Source organism: Paroedura picta, chromosome 3, assembly GCF_049243985.1.
Source record: "Paroedura picta isolate Pp20150507F chromosome 3, Ppicta_v3.0, whole genome shotgun sequence".
NCBI classification, from domain to species: Eukaryota; Metazoa; Chordata; class Lepidosauria; order Squamata; family Gekkonidae; genus Paroedura; species Paroedura picta.
In genome coordinates this window covers 66,971,324-66,989,977 of record NC_135371.1, presented here as the reverse complement: position 1 = coordinate 66,989,977, position 18,654 = coordinate 66,971,324, and the positions used below count along the sequence as shown (strand labels likewise).

Below are 18,654 nucleotides of genomic sequence, written 5' to 3'. Positions count from 1 at the left end.
GGTAGAGGACAGGAAGGCCTGGAGGATCATTGTCCATGAGGTCGCGATGGGTCGGACACGACTTCGCACATAACAACAACAATCATCTCAATGTAGAATAGTGTTCATGTAAGCAGTTTTTCACACTTTTCCATGGATGGAAACAGCAGGGGAGCAAGAAGCAGCAGCGGCCTCTTGAGTGGTGGCATGGGATTCCGGAGTAAAAACAGGCCGCTGTTACTTTGTAGTTGCTATGAAACCTGCAAAGGCGGCTCAGGACAAGCGGATCAGTGTTGAAAGCTGGAGGGGGACTTTCCACCACGCAGGTTCCCGAACGGTAATTTTAGCCTCGCGGCCGGAGGTTAGAGCATCACAAAGCAAGAGCGGCTCCGACGGGCGCTTTCTGCCTCCTGTTTCCCAAAGGAGACCCCGGGAAAGGCCATGTCCACCATCCCCGGCGGCTCCGCGCCTCCCTCGCTCGAACACGCGCTTGCCGGCAGCGATGGCGCCTCCTCCGGCCGCTGGGGGGCGCGCTGCCCAGGCACTGCCCGCTCCGGCGATGGCGGCGGAGGCTTCCCCCCGCGGGCAGGGGCCGGACGGGCCGCGCCGCCATATTGGCTGTTGTCCTGTCTGAGCAGCAGCGGCGGCGGCGGCGGGAGCAGCAAAAACAGCGGCGGCGGCGAGAGGGCGGCGGCGAGAGGGCGGCGGCGTGGGGTGCAAGTCGGGCATGACTCGCAGGCGGAATAAGGCGGTGGGCGCGGCTGGGGCGCGTCGGGAGCGGGCGGGAGGAGCAGCCCCCCCGGAGCCTCCCGCGACCCCCGCCGGGCCCGGCCTGCCGGAGACTCCCGAGGCGGCGGCGGCGGCGGCGGCAGCAGCAGCGGCGGCAGCGGCGGCGAGTAGCGCGGAGGAGGGCAGAGCCTCCCAGGTACCGAGAGCGCGCGTCCACATCTCGCCCTGCCCCCAGACTCGAGCCTGCATCCACACCCCTCTCCTCTTGGTAGATCGCACACCACGCATCCATTTGCAGCGCGATCCTCCCTTCACCCAGATTCCTGCCACACTCATCTGTTTGCGATCGCCTGCATTCATCCATCCCGGGTACCTTTTTGCCCCCCTAGTCTACCACCTCCCATGATGGTCCTGGGATTTAGTTCCTGCAGCACATTGCTAGATCACTCGCTAGAGTCGTGATGCATCCAGCACCTACTATGCACCTTACAGTCATCTCAAGATCCACCTTGAATCCTGGCTGTCCAGTTCATGACCCAGTACAGAAACTCCCTCCCGATTCTCCACTCCATTACAGCCACCTGCTCCCCCTGCATCTGCCACCCTGCTCACTATGCTGCCTGCCTCTATCCAGTTCCTTATTGAAACAGCACTCCAACCTGCATTCTAAATGTGCTACTGTTCCATTTCAGCCCAGTTCTGTGTGCAGCACCTATACATTTCCTTTTTACATGTGGTATCCACTTCCTTACTTGCATGCAGCACTAAATGTGCATACAGTTCACCCAGCTGCATGCTCTTTTACTCCTGTGTCTCCTTGTTTCCTTAGGGAAGTACCATTCCATATGTTAAAAGGTAAAGGTATTGCACAGGGGGTGCAAGCACCGGGTCATGTCTGACCCTTGGGGTGACGCCCTCCAGCGTTTTCATGGCAGACTCAATACGGGGTGGTTTGCCAGTGCCTTCCCCAGTCATTATCGTTTACCCCCCAGCAAGCTGGGTACTCATTGTACTGACCTTGGAAGGATGGAAGGCTGAGTCAACCTTGAGCCGGCTGCTGGGATTGAACTCCCAGCCTCATGGGCAGAGCTTCAGACTGCATGTCTGCTGCCTTACCACTTTGCGCCAGTTCACCCAGCATGCCAAGGGCTGCATGCTCTTTTATTCCTGTGTCTCCTTGTTTCGTTAGGGAAGTACATTCCATATGTTAGATGTACTTTATTCCACATTACTGGCTTCTCTTGTGATAGCACCAGTTCATCCTTTATATACTGCATTTATTCACTCTCCTGGTTACATAGGTTTCTCAGATATACAAAGACAGGCCTTTCTCCCCTTGAAAATCATTTAATGCTCAGCACCTATAGCTCAACCTTCTATTTGTGCTTTCAGCATGTCTTCTCAATGGAACAAAAAAAATTGAGTGAGGTCTCGTTTGGGTACATGCATCTATCCCCTCCCATAAGGTAGGGTGGGGACTTATCGCCAGTATATTGGCTGTCACCTGGATCATTGTGTAGTCCAGACTCCTTCCACTTAGTTAAAAAAAGAGAAGAAAATGCTCTTCCCTCTTTATGGAAGTAAAACGAGTTACTTTTGTTTTTGGAAGAGACGTTGTTAGTGAAAGAATGGCTTTTCAGGGGTGGAGGTAAGGGGAGATATGTGGCTAATGAATCAGGAAACTGACAGCAGACAACAGCAGCCAGCATGCTACATAAGGTCACTGGGTAGCCTGTGATGGTATGATCTTTAGGAGGAATTGAGTTCCCCAGTTGGGCCTTGGCATTATAGTGCACTTGCAGAGCTATGTCTAGTTACTGTTGGGGCAGTTGGACAAGAGCTGTGTGGCAAGCAAATTGCAGTTTGAGTCAGGGAAAGAACTAGAACTCTGGTATGGACAGAGGTTTAGAAGCTGGTCCTGCATGCATGTTAGGACTGGTTCTAGTTAGTTTGTCCATTCATGGCACTGGGCAAACTGTTTCTAGCTCTTTACAGTCAGCCTTGTACACTGAGGTGGCAAATCCCCAGGACAGCTTTGTGTTAACTAAGGATTGTGGAATTAGCCTTCTGGGAAGCTGGGCGGCTGTTGGCAGTCAGCGGACCCGCAGGAGACTCAGCCAGAGTTATACAGAATATTTAAAAGGGAACTTTTCAGCAGCCTGTGCCAGGCTTCAAGAGGTTTTCAACCTTATGAAGAACCAGGCTGCTGTTCTGGTTTATACATGTGTACATTTTCTAGTTTGCCAGTTCTGTGGGGATATGTAGATGAGACAGGCAGTCATATATAATGGTAGGGTATAGTACACCTAGAATGTTATTTGGCTGTTATAGCTTTTTTAAACTGCACTAATCAAACAGAAGTGCTAGTAAGCAAGCCCCCTGCTTGCTTACTAGCACTTGATGATGATGCTGAAGCATTTCTGTCTTCAGCTTCCTGAACCTGCTGCAGCTACTATTTATGAATGTTTGTACAGTAAATAATTAGCCCCTGGTATAATATGCCACCTTCATAATTCAGATAATGGCAGATGAGAAGCATGTAAATAAATTCCTTGTTAAGGTATCCTGTATAGTGGGGCAGGGGTGCCAGTTGGTTAGACTTGCCTTGCTTCTTGTGTCGTAATTCTCTGCCGAGAACTAGACTTAAGAGGCAGCCACTAAGAATGTCCAACAAATAGAAATTTGGGACATGTCAGTTAGTACATAGCACAGCACCTTTGTACGTCAGAGAGGGGGATGGAATTGGTTTGCCTCAGCAAACATAGGGGTAGTCAGTGGATAGGCTGTATCTGGCCTCTGAGATCCCCCCCCCCACACACACACAATTTACTCCACAGCTTTTGGCTCAGTGGGTGACCTTATCTTCAGAAGATTCCTCATGAGAGTGGTGGCCACAAAGTAAACCATAGTGCAACTCTTTCCCAGTCATATTTTTAGTCAAAAGGAAGAAAGGTGGCTGTGGTCTTTTCTTTTACGAAGGGGGAGAAGACTAGAAGGAGGGGATTGTTCAGCCAAGCTAATGAGTAGAAGAGGATGTAGTAGGTTAAGGGCATCTGTCTCCTAGGACTGAAGAAGTTGGTCATTCCTGATCTCTTCTGCATCTTCTAACTGTAGTGAAACTGCTTGCAAAGATGTCATGATCCATGCCCTGAGGAGGTTACAGCCTGGATGATGCTTGTCAAAAGAAGAGGGTCACTTAGAACATTTGCAAGACAATGACTGACTGGCAGAGATGCTTTTGTAAAAGTCACTTCTGAGCAAACCTGTAAATTGGCCCATTCAAAAGGCTAAACACGAATACTTGAAGATCTCTGCCAGTTGTTACACTGAATGAGATTAGCAGGTTCATATGTGTATCTTTGTTAAGGAAGTACTGCAATAGAAATCTTTGAAAAGAGAACAGGGGTACATATGTATTATGATCACTATACATCACTGTAATCCTGATTGAGTTTTCTAATTTTGAAATACAATCTCTATATTCAATTTTCCATCTTTGCTATGTTTTCAACTTGAAAGTCTCTGATCAGTTGAGGTAGATGTTGATTTAACCACAAATCATTACAGTGGACAGAACTGTAGCATTGTGTCCCTGTGAAATGAAGTGGGATATAAACCCAAGTGGAAGCTGGAAAACACAGATCAGTTTGCCATAAGAATAGCCTGAAAACAAAGATGGCTAGAAACTTTTGGTTGCATTGTCTTTCGTAATGAATTAAATGAGCAAAAAAACAATATAGCTAAACTCCCACGGAGGGAGATAGATTAGCCCTCCTGTGTACACTGCTTGACCCAGGAGGAAGAAATATAGGGGACCCACTTGGCTTAGATACCATCTTCTCTGCTTCTTAGGTGAACCTGTCTTCTATCCAAGAATGGAAGATCACCCATTTTATATAGGAAATTAATATATGATAGATGGGCAACTTTGGAAATTCTCACAGGCTGTTGAGCTTCCTAGTACAGTTCCTGTGCTGGATGACCAAAGAGAGGAAAGTGAGGTATTGAGTGCCTTAGAATAGATTTGTACGTTATCTTTATAGTATTGAACCATACAGTCCTTGACCTAACATACAGACAGTGACGGAGCAACAGTGCTAGGAAGAATAAAACTGAATAGTGTTCAAAGGGTTTTCCCTTCAGCTTAATTTACTCTAACCAAGAATTATTCATTTAATGAAGGAGTCATACTCGATTGAGCAAGGCAGAAATGCAGGCAGCTTCGAGGAGATGAATGAATAGAAAGTAGCATGTTACTTATGGGTACTACAACTGCTGTGCAAAAGTGAATTTCAGCTGCAGGCATTCACTTTGCAGACTAGCTAGAAGTTATGACAGCATTTCCCTCCTTCTATTCACTTATCTCTGAGCCACAGATCAAGTTTTAAATGAGCGCATTTGTAATTGGCCACATACACAGCCTCATGAAAGCACTGTCCCCTTTGGAATTCAGAGATTTTTGCAGCAAGCTGAAAAATCAGCAACTGTAACTTCCCTCACTGCATCCCTCTCTACTGGGGAAACTACACATAGGTATTGTGTTGCAATCATTTAAGGGCACGGGAATCCACTGAGTTAGTCTGACGATGAGGCAAATGTCTCATGTCCTCTCATTTAACCAGTTAGGAATACACTGGGAGTGCTGGTCCCCAACCTTCTTATCACTGGGGACCAGTCAATGCTTGACAATTTTAGAGGCCCGGGGGGCGGGTAGCCTTTTGCCTAGGGACGCCGCTGCCGCCTGAGCCCCTGTTCCACTTGCTTTCCCACCGCCCGCTGGGGGGTGCTGCCAGCAGCAGCAGCTGTGCAGTGCCACACTGAGGGGGAGCCCCAGCCATGGGGGTCACTGGAGAGCACCAAAGGTGAGCCGGCGGCAGAATGGCAGGGCAGCCCCTGAGGCAGCAGCCAGGAAAGAGGATGAGGAGGAGCTGCGGCCCGTTACCGACTGAACCACGGACCGCTACCGGTCCCTAGTCCGGGGGTTGGGGACCACTGCTAACCTACACAGTATTTGTTAGCAAGCTGTGTGGAGCATGACTTATGATAGTATAATTAAATTAAAGTCACTAAAAAGAAGGTTGGATCTGAATTGGGGGAGAAAACACCCAAATATGCTGTTAGTACACTGAGGTTAATAAAATGCAAGTTATTCAAAACAGATTAGTACCAACGCTTCAGATTTACGAGGTGGGATTCTAATTTAGCCCATGGCTTCTTAAGATGAGGCAGGCCTACTGAAAAGATTCCTTTATAATTTCGGATAGGTTAGTAAATACAAAGTGCGGTCAGCCACTTCAGCTTTGATATATAACACGCAGTAGCATAATTCCCATTCTAACTATAGATTTCTGCACTTAATATACAGGGCTGTCAGCCATTAGATTCCAAGATCTCCAAAACAGTAAATACTTGCCATTGTATTCCAAGCATTGCATAGAGCTTCCTACCTGCACAGGCCCTTATTACTGCCAGTTCCTTTCTACAACTGGCTACCTGTATAGATAGCTGTTTCTGCATATGTTGTGCTGTCTTTGTCCAACACTTGCTAATTTCCAAAATATTTCATTGCGCTAGACCTAACTTGGATTTAGGGTTGCCAGGCAGATTTTCAATGAGCACTAAAACAAAACGTTGAACAGATCTCTTTTTCCCTGACTGAAGTAACAGTTGAACCTTGCTTAGGGACTTGATCCAGAGGTGCATCAACTAGAGTTATTTTTGTGGTGCGTGTGTTGCAGCAGCTGTTGTACTAAGTCAGTCTTGTAGTTGGCAACTGCCCCAAGTAAGTACCCAAATGGGCAGCTGCACTCCAGCAAAAGAGCAGTGCTTGAGGCTGCTGCAATACTGCTGTGTTTAGAACAAACCCACATTCTAGTGGCTGGTTGTGCCCTTCTGCTATTTAGCAGTCAAGAGCCTATTGTGCAAAACCATGGAAGTAAAAGCTATAGTGAGCATGTGAATGAAGAATGCCTGAAGCATCAATATTGGGGCACTGTTTTTTTCCCCTGGCATTGTACCACTAGGGTTACATACATGGCTTTTTCCCCTTTCATAGCATTAGACAGCTACTGGTGTTCTAGTGTGCTTCAACTTGGTCTGGCCAGTTGGAGACTTTGGGATTAGAGCCAGCTACCTCTGGTCAACCATCCTTTAGTCAAAAAATCAAACACACACAGATACTCAAAGGGAAAAATGTATCAGGCAGATGGATTTCTTGTTGCCATCTCCTAAAGCCAGTTGGGATCCCCCTTCTCTACTTCTACGCAGTTGAACAAGATAGCCTACTGTATTCTTAGCCACTCAGTAGGACGGGATACATATGTGAGCCGCTCTGGGGTAGTGGCTACTCTTGACGTAGCTAGAAGAGTCAATGGGTATCAATCAGATATGGACAGCAAGTTGGTATACAGAGCAGCAGCAAGGATAAGGAAAAAGTTTTGCTGCAACATGTTGCAATTATCAGGAGAAGTTAATTCAGGAGTCATGTAGTTTTTTACTCAGTACACTATCCTCAAAATGCTGCTTTTATCCTAAATTGTATATAGTACATAGTGACATCGGATAAAGGGTTGATCTTCTAGTTATCATATTCCTTCCCCTCACCCCACATATACTGCTTATGTAGATAACAGAGCCAAGCAAAGGTGACTGAAGATCTTGCTCTCCCCATCCCCAGAGATATTCATGTCACGGTGCTGTTTACTGGATCTGGACAGCCACTTGCCCATGGAGCTACATGGAGAACACACAGGACTGGAAAGTGGTTGAAGCAGAGCCAACGTTCCAAATCATATTAAAACACTCATATTGGAAAAGCAGTGCAGGTTGGGTTTGGTTTAATAACTTTTAGAAGAGAGTTTTCCCAAAATGCATTTACAGGTTTCAGCATCACATTGTTCTGAAAAACACAGGTACTTGGTAGATGTCTGCTGTAAGGAAACTGCACACACTTCTGGATCATAGCCCAGATTGGAGAGAGAGGCCCAGAAATAAAACCTTCTACAAATTAGTGTTAAATCCCCCTCTCCTTTGTTTATGCATTACATCCATTCACATTTCCAAGTCCTTGAGAAACATAGTCCTATCAACTGCTTACCTGTTTCATAGATCCCTGTGCAGAAAGGTATGTTGTAAGATACTATGAAAGGAGAATTCTAGTAAGCCTTAGAAGTTACCGTTTCAGACAAGAAATGAGAGTTCAACATAGGACCAGGTACAAGGCATTCTCAAAGAGCTTTTAAGACATTCCTTCAATCCTCCTCCCAATCCAACCCTTTGCTTTGATGGGATGTCATCAGGCAACAGAGCAATCTAGTGATAGGAAAGAGCATCAAGCAATGGCTTTTGAAGGCACTGTGAAGAAAGGCACTGCTACTAACTAGTTTGTTACCTAGGCTTGAGTTGCTCAGGTACTACATATGACTGCCTCCTTATTATTTGTTAAAAACAAAACACAATTTTGCCTTCCTCTATGTCCCCTTGCAAAGCCCAAACTATACTTAATGCAGAAGTATCAGCCAGAACTACTTCAGAATTAAAAATAACATTGAATCAAACAAATTATCCTGTAATACAAAGAAGTAGAGACTTGGTCCAGTTGTTCATGTAAAAATTTGTGATCTGCTTTAAAGATCTCAAAGCAGCTTCTAGCAAGGTATAAAACCCACAAAAGTGCTTGATCCAGATGTGCTGTTCCACTGGTATAACTGTTTTTTTTTAGATCTTGAGGGTAATTTATTTAATGAGCAAATACCAGTCACTGTTAGGAGTGTCTAATATTTTAATCCCAATGACAAGAATATCCAACAGCCTTTAATTCATAGGGTCATCAGTTGATCAGCTTTAGCCTTAAATTAGATATATACAGCCATCAGAGAAGAGTCCACCAGATCCTAGTGTCCTGTTTCTCATGTTCAAAGCAGCAGGTGAGGGGAAAGAAGTCATCTCACTTTCCTAGAGGACCAAGAATGTGAATATCTTGAGAAGAGAGCAGCAGCAAATCTATAGCCATATCAGAAATTATTCAGAATCAGTCCCATCGTCATTTATGCATCATGAGTTTAGGGTCTGGCATTGAAAACACAACCATATCTTCTGTATGGGAAAACTAGTTCCTTACTAGTCAACCAAAGGCCCAGGGATTAATGTATTTCAAGGTAACACTCACCAACTTGATTGTAGTGTAGAGAGGTTTCAGTTGTAATTGGCAGCTTAGAAAAGGAGGCTCTTATTTTGAAACCTGCATGACTAAAAGCGCATGTAAGAGCAGCAAGAATCAGAGCAGTACTGCTACTCATTTCAGCTCTATTCCCTAATATCTAAAAAAGGTCTCTTAAGATTCTGCTGTTTAGCATATCTTTCTTTACCTAGTCTTGGATATTAACAAAAGTAGTTCAGAGCTACATGTATTCAAGTTAGCTTCTGATAAATCAGCCCTGCAATGACTTTTTTAAAACAACAGAAATATTAGACACACTATTAATCAAGCCCGCTGTATGAGTAATACAGCGGGCTCTAGGCACTTACTGGATCGTGGGAGGTCCGTCGGGCGGCGGCCATTTGGCGGGCAGGGAGTCCCCGGCAGCCGCACTCCGCGCGACTGCCGGGGGCTCCCTCAGGCAGCGGCCTGGCGCGGCGAGAAGCGCTTTGTGCCTCTCGCTGCGTCAGGCCGCCGGGGGCTCCCTTGCGACCGGCCTGACGTGTCGGAGGCGCTTTGCGCCTCCGACGTGTCAGGCCGGCAGCAAAGGGAGCAACTGCGACATTTAGAAGCATTAACCGCCGTTAACTATTTTACACAGATAAAATGAGCCATAAAAGCAATCTTTAAACCATCCCGCGGCGCAGGGTGCCGCAGACTAAATAATTGAGTAAGGGCTGTTGGGGAGGATTTAGGGCGGGACCCGTCCAGGATAAAAACTCGGAGGGCCCAATCAGGAGCCGCGAAGCGGCTCTTGATTGGGCCCTCCAAATGTCCATCCAGGGCCAAGCCGCCAATGGGGAGCCACACGAAGCGTGGCTCCCCATTGCCGGCTTGGCCCGGCCTCGCCCGCCTGCCAGAGGACTCCCCGCGCTGAAGGACAAGCGGCCTTACAACGCTGTGAGTCCTCAGGGCCGCCTCCCCTCACCCTAGGGAAAGGAGCAGGGACGCCGCGTCAAAGATGCGGCATCCCTGCTCCTTTCCCACCCCCCACAAATCCTCCAGCACAATCCCTACTACCTCCCTCGCCCCACAGACCCCTTCCCGCCACGCTGCCGCTTCCTACATTACACGCACACACACACACAGCCCTTCACGAATACTCTCCCTCGCCCCAAGGCCCCTTCCCGCGTCGCCGCCGCCGCTCCGTCCGCTACACACACACACTCCCACCCACGCATCGAACAATCAACCCCCCTTCACCCCTCAGAACCCTCCCCGCCACGCCGCCATGCCGTCAGACACCGACCGACACATTGCCCATCCCGCTCCACGAACATCCTCGCCCTTCCCACCCTCACCCCAACCCTCCCTTTACCCCACCGATCACCCTGCGCCTCCTTACCTTTCCCTTCTCCTCTCGTCTGCCGCCCATTCCCGGACATCCCTCTGCCTAGGCCGCGCACCCCGCCCGGCCCCAACCACGGCCCTAGACTGAGCCAGGCATGCGCGGATTCTCGTGCATGCCTGGTTCCCCTGCCCAGCCCCCTGCCCCAGTACTGCCCCACCCCCCTCCACGACGCATACGTGCCCTGCCGCGCATCCGTTTCCCCTCTCCCTGTTCCCCGCGTCGCACACCCAACACCCCCGGCAAACCGCAGTAGTCGCCGCGCTGCCACAGCAGGTCTGGATCCCCCCCGAAACCCCCCCCACCCCACACCTGTATGCGCGCACCTGCCCGCCGCCGCACCGACCCGTCCCCACCCAACGCTCCCTAGCACTGCCACCCGCCCTCCCCGACCCTCTACTCCCTTGCCCATTTTTACAAATGGGCTTTATTTCTAGTAAAACTAATAAAGCTGTTAAAATATAAAACAAAAGACAAGATTAAGAATCGTGCGATACATCTACTAACCCAAAAACATAAGAAGTTCTGTGGACATTATGGCTATACATGAGTGACCCATTCTTTCCTAATTCTTAAAGCTAGCCACGCAAATTTTGCTGCTTTGCTAGTTAACAAATTATCTGTATCTGATAGCAATATTTGCAGGCGATGCTTTCTCAGGTCGTGAGGGACATTCTTTAAGCATTGGTACTAATGCACCTGTGCGAATATGATTATACAGCTTGCACTCAAATAAGATGTGTTCTGTGTTCTCTATTTGACCCTCATTGCAGATACAGAGTCGATCCTTGAGAGGGAGTCCATCAAATTTCCCACTCAAGTAAGCAGAGGGTAGGGCATTGTGACGAAGGAGGGTAAAGGATCTCCTGTGCTCAGGATTTACCACTTTTCTTAGATATTGCATCTGGGTGTTCCTGTTTAGGAGATCTTTCCTAAAAAGTGGGTCCTGAATATTGTTGAGATCATGTTGCCTCTCTACTTCTATGACTCTTGACTTAACAAGATCTATAGCCTTGTCATAACCCATAGACAAAAACAATTGATATGAGAGACCATAGTAGCACAACTTTTTAGTGAGTACAATTTGCCAAGGTGCGACGAATGTGTCAATCACTATTAGACTTGCAAGACTTTGCTGTTGGAAAAATAGTTTTAGCCAGAATGTAAAGGTAGCTATCCAAAGCCTGGACTGAATGTTGACCATACCTGTCTCAATCCTAACTGCTACGTTTGAGATGTTGTTTGGTATAGCCAGAATTGTCCTCAGAAATTTAGACTGGACCTTTTCTAGACTGCCCAATCTGCCCATTATACTAATTGGAGCCCCATATGTTAGCTGAGCAAGAGTCTTAGCCTTGAAGATGTTAATTGCTGCTGGAATGTAGCAGCCTGCTTTCTGCCAGAAGAATTTTTTAATTGCATCTGCACTTTAAAGAGATGTTATTAATATGGGCAGATCTTGAATAGGTTGCCTGGAAAATAACGCCAAGATATGTTTGCGTTTGTCTTTTTTTTTTAGTGGTGTGTGTTTTGTTTTTTGGATTACCATATTCTGTCTTGTTGCAGAGGTGGTAAGAAGAAACTTGGAGCTGGTTGAAGATGTGCCTGCACAAACATGATATTCCTTGGAACATCTTGTTTTTATGTGCTGTTCAGTGAAATCGCTTAATTTTTGCTCAGGCTTATAGTAGTAGATTTTTTCTCATAGTCACTCTGTGAGAGATTTTGATGCTTCTGGGAGTCTTTGCCCTTTGGGCTTTGTCTGTATTTCATGTAGTAAATTAAAGACATGCCTTGGGCAACCTGAGGTTATTCTAGGGTACCTGTGTCATGTGGTCAAGACTTTGCTGTTGTTGCTGATGCTAGTAAGAATAGACTGTCTTGCAGAAAGCTTATCAAATGTATTACAGACCCTAAGGATTGGGGGTGTGGTGTAGATTTAAGGTGATATAAATTGTAGATTTGATGTCCATGATAATGAGGCCAATATCTACAAATTTGGAATCCTAGTTAATGTTTGAAGAATGAGGTGGCAGTTCTGTGTGTCCATACTTGGGAGTAAACTCCTGTGAACTCAGTAGGACTTGTGTAGGACTGCCTATTTGTGATACTGGGAGGAAGCTAGTTGTGGGAAGGATATGACATGTTAACTGCAAATACATCTGAGTACTAGCAATACCCATAATCAAACTGAGATTGCAGCATGCTCTGAGACTTGAACAGTGTAGGTAGGATCAAAAAGAAAATTGACTGGCATTATTCAAGAACAGACTGGAAAGGGAGACTGCAGAAATGCAAGTTATTACAACACTCAAAACAATGGAATGCCCAGGATTCAACAAGGACATTGATTTCTTATCTTACTACGAATGCTTACCTCGCTCAACTTTTATATCCACATTCCTTACAATCCCCTCTTATTTTATTTGGGATGATGTGACTGTAATAAGATGTAAGTAGTATGCAATATAATTTAAAATCTGTCTGGTCTCAAGATAAGGTAACAAACTACCATGGCTTGTCATTTGTGGGGATGCTTCCATGCTTGGGTGGAGATGGGCCAAGCAACTCATCTTTCAATTATTTCTTTTCACAACTGTGAAAGTGTCTGCCATTAATTACTAACCTTGACATTTTTTATTTCTCCAATGTTTTTGTGAACTGCAACTGAACCCAAAAGACTGATTACCTTTTTAGCAAAGAATTATACTGCGTAATTCAGATGTTATGACACAGTTTACTAACTTGATACTAATTTGCCTTATATCTGTACTCTTATGATCCTTGTTCTATTTTCTGAGGAAGAGTGCATGCACTCGAAAACTCACTCCTTGAATAAATCTCTGTTGGTCTTAAAGGTTCTATTGTACTCAAATTTTCTTGTGTCATTATTCAGTGACAGCAAATCTCTACTTTCATGTTGATGTGACATAGGATCCTCTCGATTCAGAAAGGAGCACAAGAACTAGAAATTTGGCAATGTTGAATGAATACTGGTGGAACTGAGCTTGTGTGGAAGCTGGTAGTCATTACATAGAAAAGACTGATGCTGTGAAATTATCAGAACAGGAGAAGAACTATTTTCCCCCAGAGATGTGCTCATACACACACACATGCAGTAATTATATGGTGCCACATGAACCTTAGTGAATATAGTGGATATATTGTATTCACACCCCAGTCAGTAGAGTGAGCATGATCACTCTCACTTCTGTTAGAGATTGGGCCCATCATCAGTCATGGCAACTAAAGCATCAGTCACAGAGAACCCTGTTTTCTTATGTTCTGTTAACAAAGAAGAGTCTAAGTCTGTGACCCTTCACACATACGTCTAAAATACTGTTTGGATCCTCTTCTAGTATAACTAAACATCAAAGTTCACTGTGGTGATAGTTGAACATTCATATTTGCCTTGTACTGAATCCATCAAGGTCAGATTCAAATGAGTAGCCTTAATTAAATCTTTGTTGGTCTTAAAGGTGCTACTGGACTCTGATTCCATCAAGGTCAGTATTGTCTGTTCTAACTGGTAGCAGCTCTGTAGATTCTTAGGCTGAAGTCTTTCATATCACCTAAACACAGGTCTTTTAAACTGATGATGTTGGGGGCTGAGCCTGTGACTTTCTGCATGCCAAGCAAAGGCTCTACCATTGAGTTATGGCCCCCTCAGGAAACAAGATTGCATCCAGGAGAGAGATTTGATTTAAAAATTATGCTCTGGTTCATAATTATTCATCATGTTTATCTCCTGCTTTTCCTTCCACTAGCTCAAAGAACTGCATGTGGCCTCATCCCAGTTTTAGAGGCCTATATACTAACTCAGGAGCAGTAGCAATCCGCAGAATATCTATATTACAAAGACACAGGTAGCGGCAGCGGAGGAGCGCAGCGGAGGAGCGCCCGGGCTTCGGCAGAAGCCTCGCCGGCCCTCCCCAGCCAGGCCACTCCAGCGGCCAGGAGAAGCCTCCGGAAGACCTGCTGGTGGGGGGGGGAGCTGCGCAGCCTTCTCCTGCCCGCCCTAGCGCCCATTTTATTCCCCTTTAAAATGGGCTTTATTCCTAGTACATATATAAAGGAGAAAGAGTGGAGGTACAGTCTGTGATCTGAATCTACTCTTTGCTTTTGTCAGTTCCTGTTGTAAGGATTTCACTCATTGATGTAGAATTTTAGTGTGTGAAAACATGGTATATTGGTTAGATTGGGATCCTGGAGACCAGGATTTGTCTACAGTTTGGCTCAGTCTGTCTCTCTTAAATTTACCTACTTCAGCAGGTTGTTGTTATAAGGATAAAATAGAGATAACTATGCTGTAAGCCACTTTGGAGAGAAAAACTGGAATAACCAATTTACAACATAGCCCCATACATACAAACATATATCTGGACGTAGGAGCCAAAACAACTTTCTACAAAACCCCAGGTTTGAAGAAAAATCTGAAATCTAAAAAAAATAAGATTCGGGGGCTTTAAAACCACCCAAAAGAATAAAAGTGGAACTTGCCCTTTAATAAAACAGATGCCCTCAGCAATGGCCATTGTGGGGGTTGCTAGAGAAGCACAACAGTAGAGCCAGCTTTCAAGCCTTAGTGTCTATCAATAAAAGACTGGGGGGGGGCAGTGCCCTTCCCAGGGCTTTAAAAAATTTTATGTCCTTATATTGCCCCCTTCCTGCCTTTTACTGACAGAAGTCAAGGCAGATAAAAGTTAGATTGGCTGGGGAATAGGAAACAAAGATGGAAGTGAGGAGAAGAGATATAGGGGCTGCCAGGAGGGGGTAAAGATGGAAATATAGAGGAGATATAGTGGGAAATGAGACCCCCCCCCCGCCAAAAAAAGATCTTTGCAGCTCTCCCCCTTGTAAATTTCTAAATATACCTAGAGGAACTTAAGGATTAAGTTCCAGGGATGTAGGGTGATGCTTGTGGAACTATTTTCAGAAAAAGTGTGTTGGCCCTCAAGTGTATTATTTAGCGTAGAAAGCAACATCCAGTGAATTGTAGATGACAGGCATATCTCTTAACTTCGCTGTCTCCTCTTCATTCAGTACTGCCAAATTGTTGCTTTTCTTTCCCCATTGGGTGTGTCTGATTCTGTGAAAGTCGTGGGACCCAGCACTGCCAGCCAAATTGTGACAGTCTTCCCTTGTCACTTTTGTCTGTCCCTACCCCTGAGCATGCCTGTCCCTGTGGTGACTAAGAGCAATGCAACCCAGTTTTCCTTCTGTCTCCTTCCAGTGCCCTCTTTGCCCCCTTCAGCTTTGTCTCACCTTGAGGCTGAGGGAGACCATCTGCTTTGCAGCAGCAGTTAAATATGCAGCCCATTGTCCTGGGCTTCACAGTCAGTGGGAGACTATGGCAACCCTGCCCTTAACTCTTCATGCCTGTCATAACCTCTAAGCAGTGCTCTGGCCAGCTGGGTTGTTGCCTGTCTTCTGCCCCAGAGTCACGAAGGAAACTATAGAGGTTGTGCCTCCTTCTGTGGGAAGAAAGGAGCAGCAGGGAGATGAGCTGTGCCTCCAGCAGCTGCAGCTGTTCCACAGCCACTTCAAGTGTTGAGCAGGGAACAGGTTGCTTGCCTGCTGAGCGCACAGGATGTTGGAGTAGTGCTGTGTGTATTGGGCTGAAGAAGCTGCTTGCTGGACTGAGGCAAAATTAAATTGAAAGCTGGATGGGGTGGGGGGCGGAGGGCGGAAGAGAGCATGAGAACAGGAAAATACCCAGAAAGCACTGGGAGAGGAAGCAGATGCCCTGCTTGGTAACACACACACACTCTGCTCCCACAGGCTGCTCTTTCTCTCATTTTGATGTCTGTTGCTCTGCAAGTAGATGTTAACAGGGTTTTGACCCAGGGTTAGTTTATGTGAATGGTATTGTATAGCCCAAGGAGGCCGAATTAGGCAAACTAGAACATCTTGCTGCCTGCTGTGAGTTGTAATTGGATAGTTTGTCTCTCCCATGTGCCCATTGGGTTGCATGGGTTAGCATAGCCCTGGCACTTAGTTTGATGGAGATGCAAGGCAGGCCACGACTGTACATACTTGGGTAAAGGGCTGTCTAAAGGGCAGCCCCTGACAAATGTCTGTCTCCCAGTGAACAAGTGGTTATGTGTCCGTGTGTGCTTCTGCAGGTGCTGCCTACTTCCAACCAGTCTGTGCAGACGTGCTGCTTGCTGTGCCACCGGGAGCGCAAAGACTGGGGAGGGCCATCCCACAATGGGTTGGTGTCTGCAGGTGAGCGGCTGCCCCCAGACTTTTTGCCAGCACTGGTGCAGAACCTGCTGGGAGAGATGCCACTGTGGATCTGCCAAAGCTGTCGACAGAGCGTGGAAGAGGAAGAAAGGAGGGCAGTCCAGGAGCAGGCGCTGGCGGTAAGCATCCATCCCTGAGTAGAGCGTGTTGTAAGACCATTGCTTACTCCAAGGGAAGTGCTCTTGGACAAAGAGAGCTGCCTGCTGGGAATGTATCTCTGCTTGTATTCAGGAAGCCTTTCTGCAGTCAGACAGCTGCACCTATATAGCTTTGGCCTTCAGGCTGTGAGACCTGTCAGTTACGGCCTTGATGAATGTATTCTTTGCTGGGGCCTTTTGGTCTTTGCTTCCTTGACACTTCCCCCAATTGGTGGGTGTGGGAAAGAGGAAGAGGAACAGAAGCAATAGTAGATAGGCCCTCTTCTTCCTTCTCCTCAGAAGTTGTCCTGTGCCCACCAGGGTAAGAATATTCTGGGACAAAGGTTGGCTTGTCATGTGTGAAAGAATAGGATAATTTGGTATTTTGGATCTGCTGTTAGAGTCACCAGCCCTCTCTCTTCAGGTCTCTCTGTCTCATACGGCCTGTAAGTCACAGTCCTGCGGGGCAGGCTCCCACTCGTCCTCGTCTTCGTCCTCTTCATCCTCGTGCCACGGGAACTCAGGAGACTGGGACCCCAGTTCATTCCTGTCTGCGCACAAGCTTTCGGGGCTTTGGAACTCCCAGCATGTCAATGGGGCAGGCCATGGGAGCTCCCTTGGGGGGACACCTGTTGTACCAGGTGAGTTCAAGTTGCCCTAGCTTAGCTCTTGTCTTCGCTCTTTCGCTGTGGAGGCCCCTGCTGTGGGAGGTGGGCTCAAAGCCTGTCCTTACAGCCACATGCTCTCCCCAGCTCCTAGCGGCACCCCAGGCTCACCTCTGCCTACCTCACTCGACTTCTGCAAAATGCTTCCCAAGCAGTTCAAGAGCATGTGCCGAAGACCCACCCCGCCAGGTCTGTATGTGCGGGGCCTGGGTAAGGCCAACAGACCAAATCCGCAGGATATAAAGCACCCTTGTTGTATTCACAATCAAGCCACCCCCCCACCGCCGGTGCTGTTGTCTTTGGCTGAATGTGGGGCTACAGCATGATATCTTAAAGGGCCAGGGGTCAGTTTCTTCTCCCTCCTGTGAGTTACCTCCCTGGGTTTGGATTAGGGAAATATACTGCTGAGCACAGAGCACATAGGGGCTGGACTTCCTAAAATGCTTTGAGGGAACCTTACATTTTATGTCATTGATGACACTTCAGAAAGTGCCACAGTTAAAAGTAAGTCTTCTGGCTGGGAACATGGCCAACACATGAGATTGGATTGAACGGTGTTACAGTCTGGGAGGTATTAAAGGAGGGGGAAGTCTTTCAGAGGAGGAAATGGTAGTGTGTGGGGGCAAGTATGCACTGTGTGGGCTTAGCTGCTACAAGGAAGGGGGGGCAATATGCCTAGTATGTGGAAGCTTCAGATCTTAGGGAGTCCATCTAACCTTTCTCTGTTCCCTTCTGGATGCAGGAGAGGCCTTCCATTCTGCGGAGCACCACCGGCACGTGGACCTCACTGCTCCTCCCAACAGCCCCACAGGCCTTCCCTCGCAACCACCGGCACTCCTTCCTACCAAGCAGATGCCTGCCCACCCCGGGCCCTTCAGCTCCCCTCCTCACGTCCATCTGAGCTCTTCACCACAGGCAGCTCCATTTCCTGCGCCAGCCCTCAGCCCACACGCAGCAGCCCCAAAGCCAGCAGCGGAATCCCCTCCCATCGGATCTTGTAAGAGTCCACACTTACCCACTGCCAATGTGCCGCTGCTGAAGATACCACCTCCTGTAGGCTGCACTCACCCATGCAACGGCCATTGCAGTGGCTCCTTGGGTCCTCCTACTGCCTCACATCAACTGCCCAGCACCAACAGGTGACTACTGGGGATTCTGGTCTCCAAATGGGAGTGCTTCACTGGGACTATATATCAGTTAATGCTGCCTTGCTTTCTTCAATACTGGGTTGTTAGATTGAAGATGTAATCTTAAGAGTAAGAGCCTATAGAATGTTACATCAATTCAGAATTCCCATGCAAACTGAAAGTTGGTCCCCTTCCATATACTTAGGTCATTCCATGTACTACCTTG

General features: G+C 47.2%; 1 protein-coding gene across 1 annotated transcript in view; it reads left to right on the top strand.

Annotated features, from left to right (window-relative positions):
* Positions 1 to 611: 611 nt before the first annotated feature.
* The window catches only part of FAM193B (family with sequence similarity 193 member B), a 41,653-nt gene continuing 23,610 nt past the window's right edge, over positions 612 to 18,654 (top strand). Inside the window, exons 1-4 of the mRNA XM_077326234.1 lie at positions 612 to 904; positions 16,379 to 16,618; positions 17,061 to 17,277; positions 18,044 to 18,440. Of these exons, the coding sequence (XP_077182349.1) occupies positions 707 to 904; positions 16,379 to 16,618; positions 17,061 to 17,277; positions 18,044 to 18,440 (1,052 nt within the window). The 5' untranslated portion in view covers positions 612 to 706. The remainder of the gene's footprint in view (positions 905 to 16,378; positions 16,619 to 17,060; positions 17,278 to 18,043; positions 18,441 to 18,654) is intronic.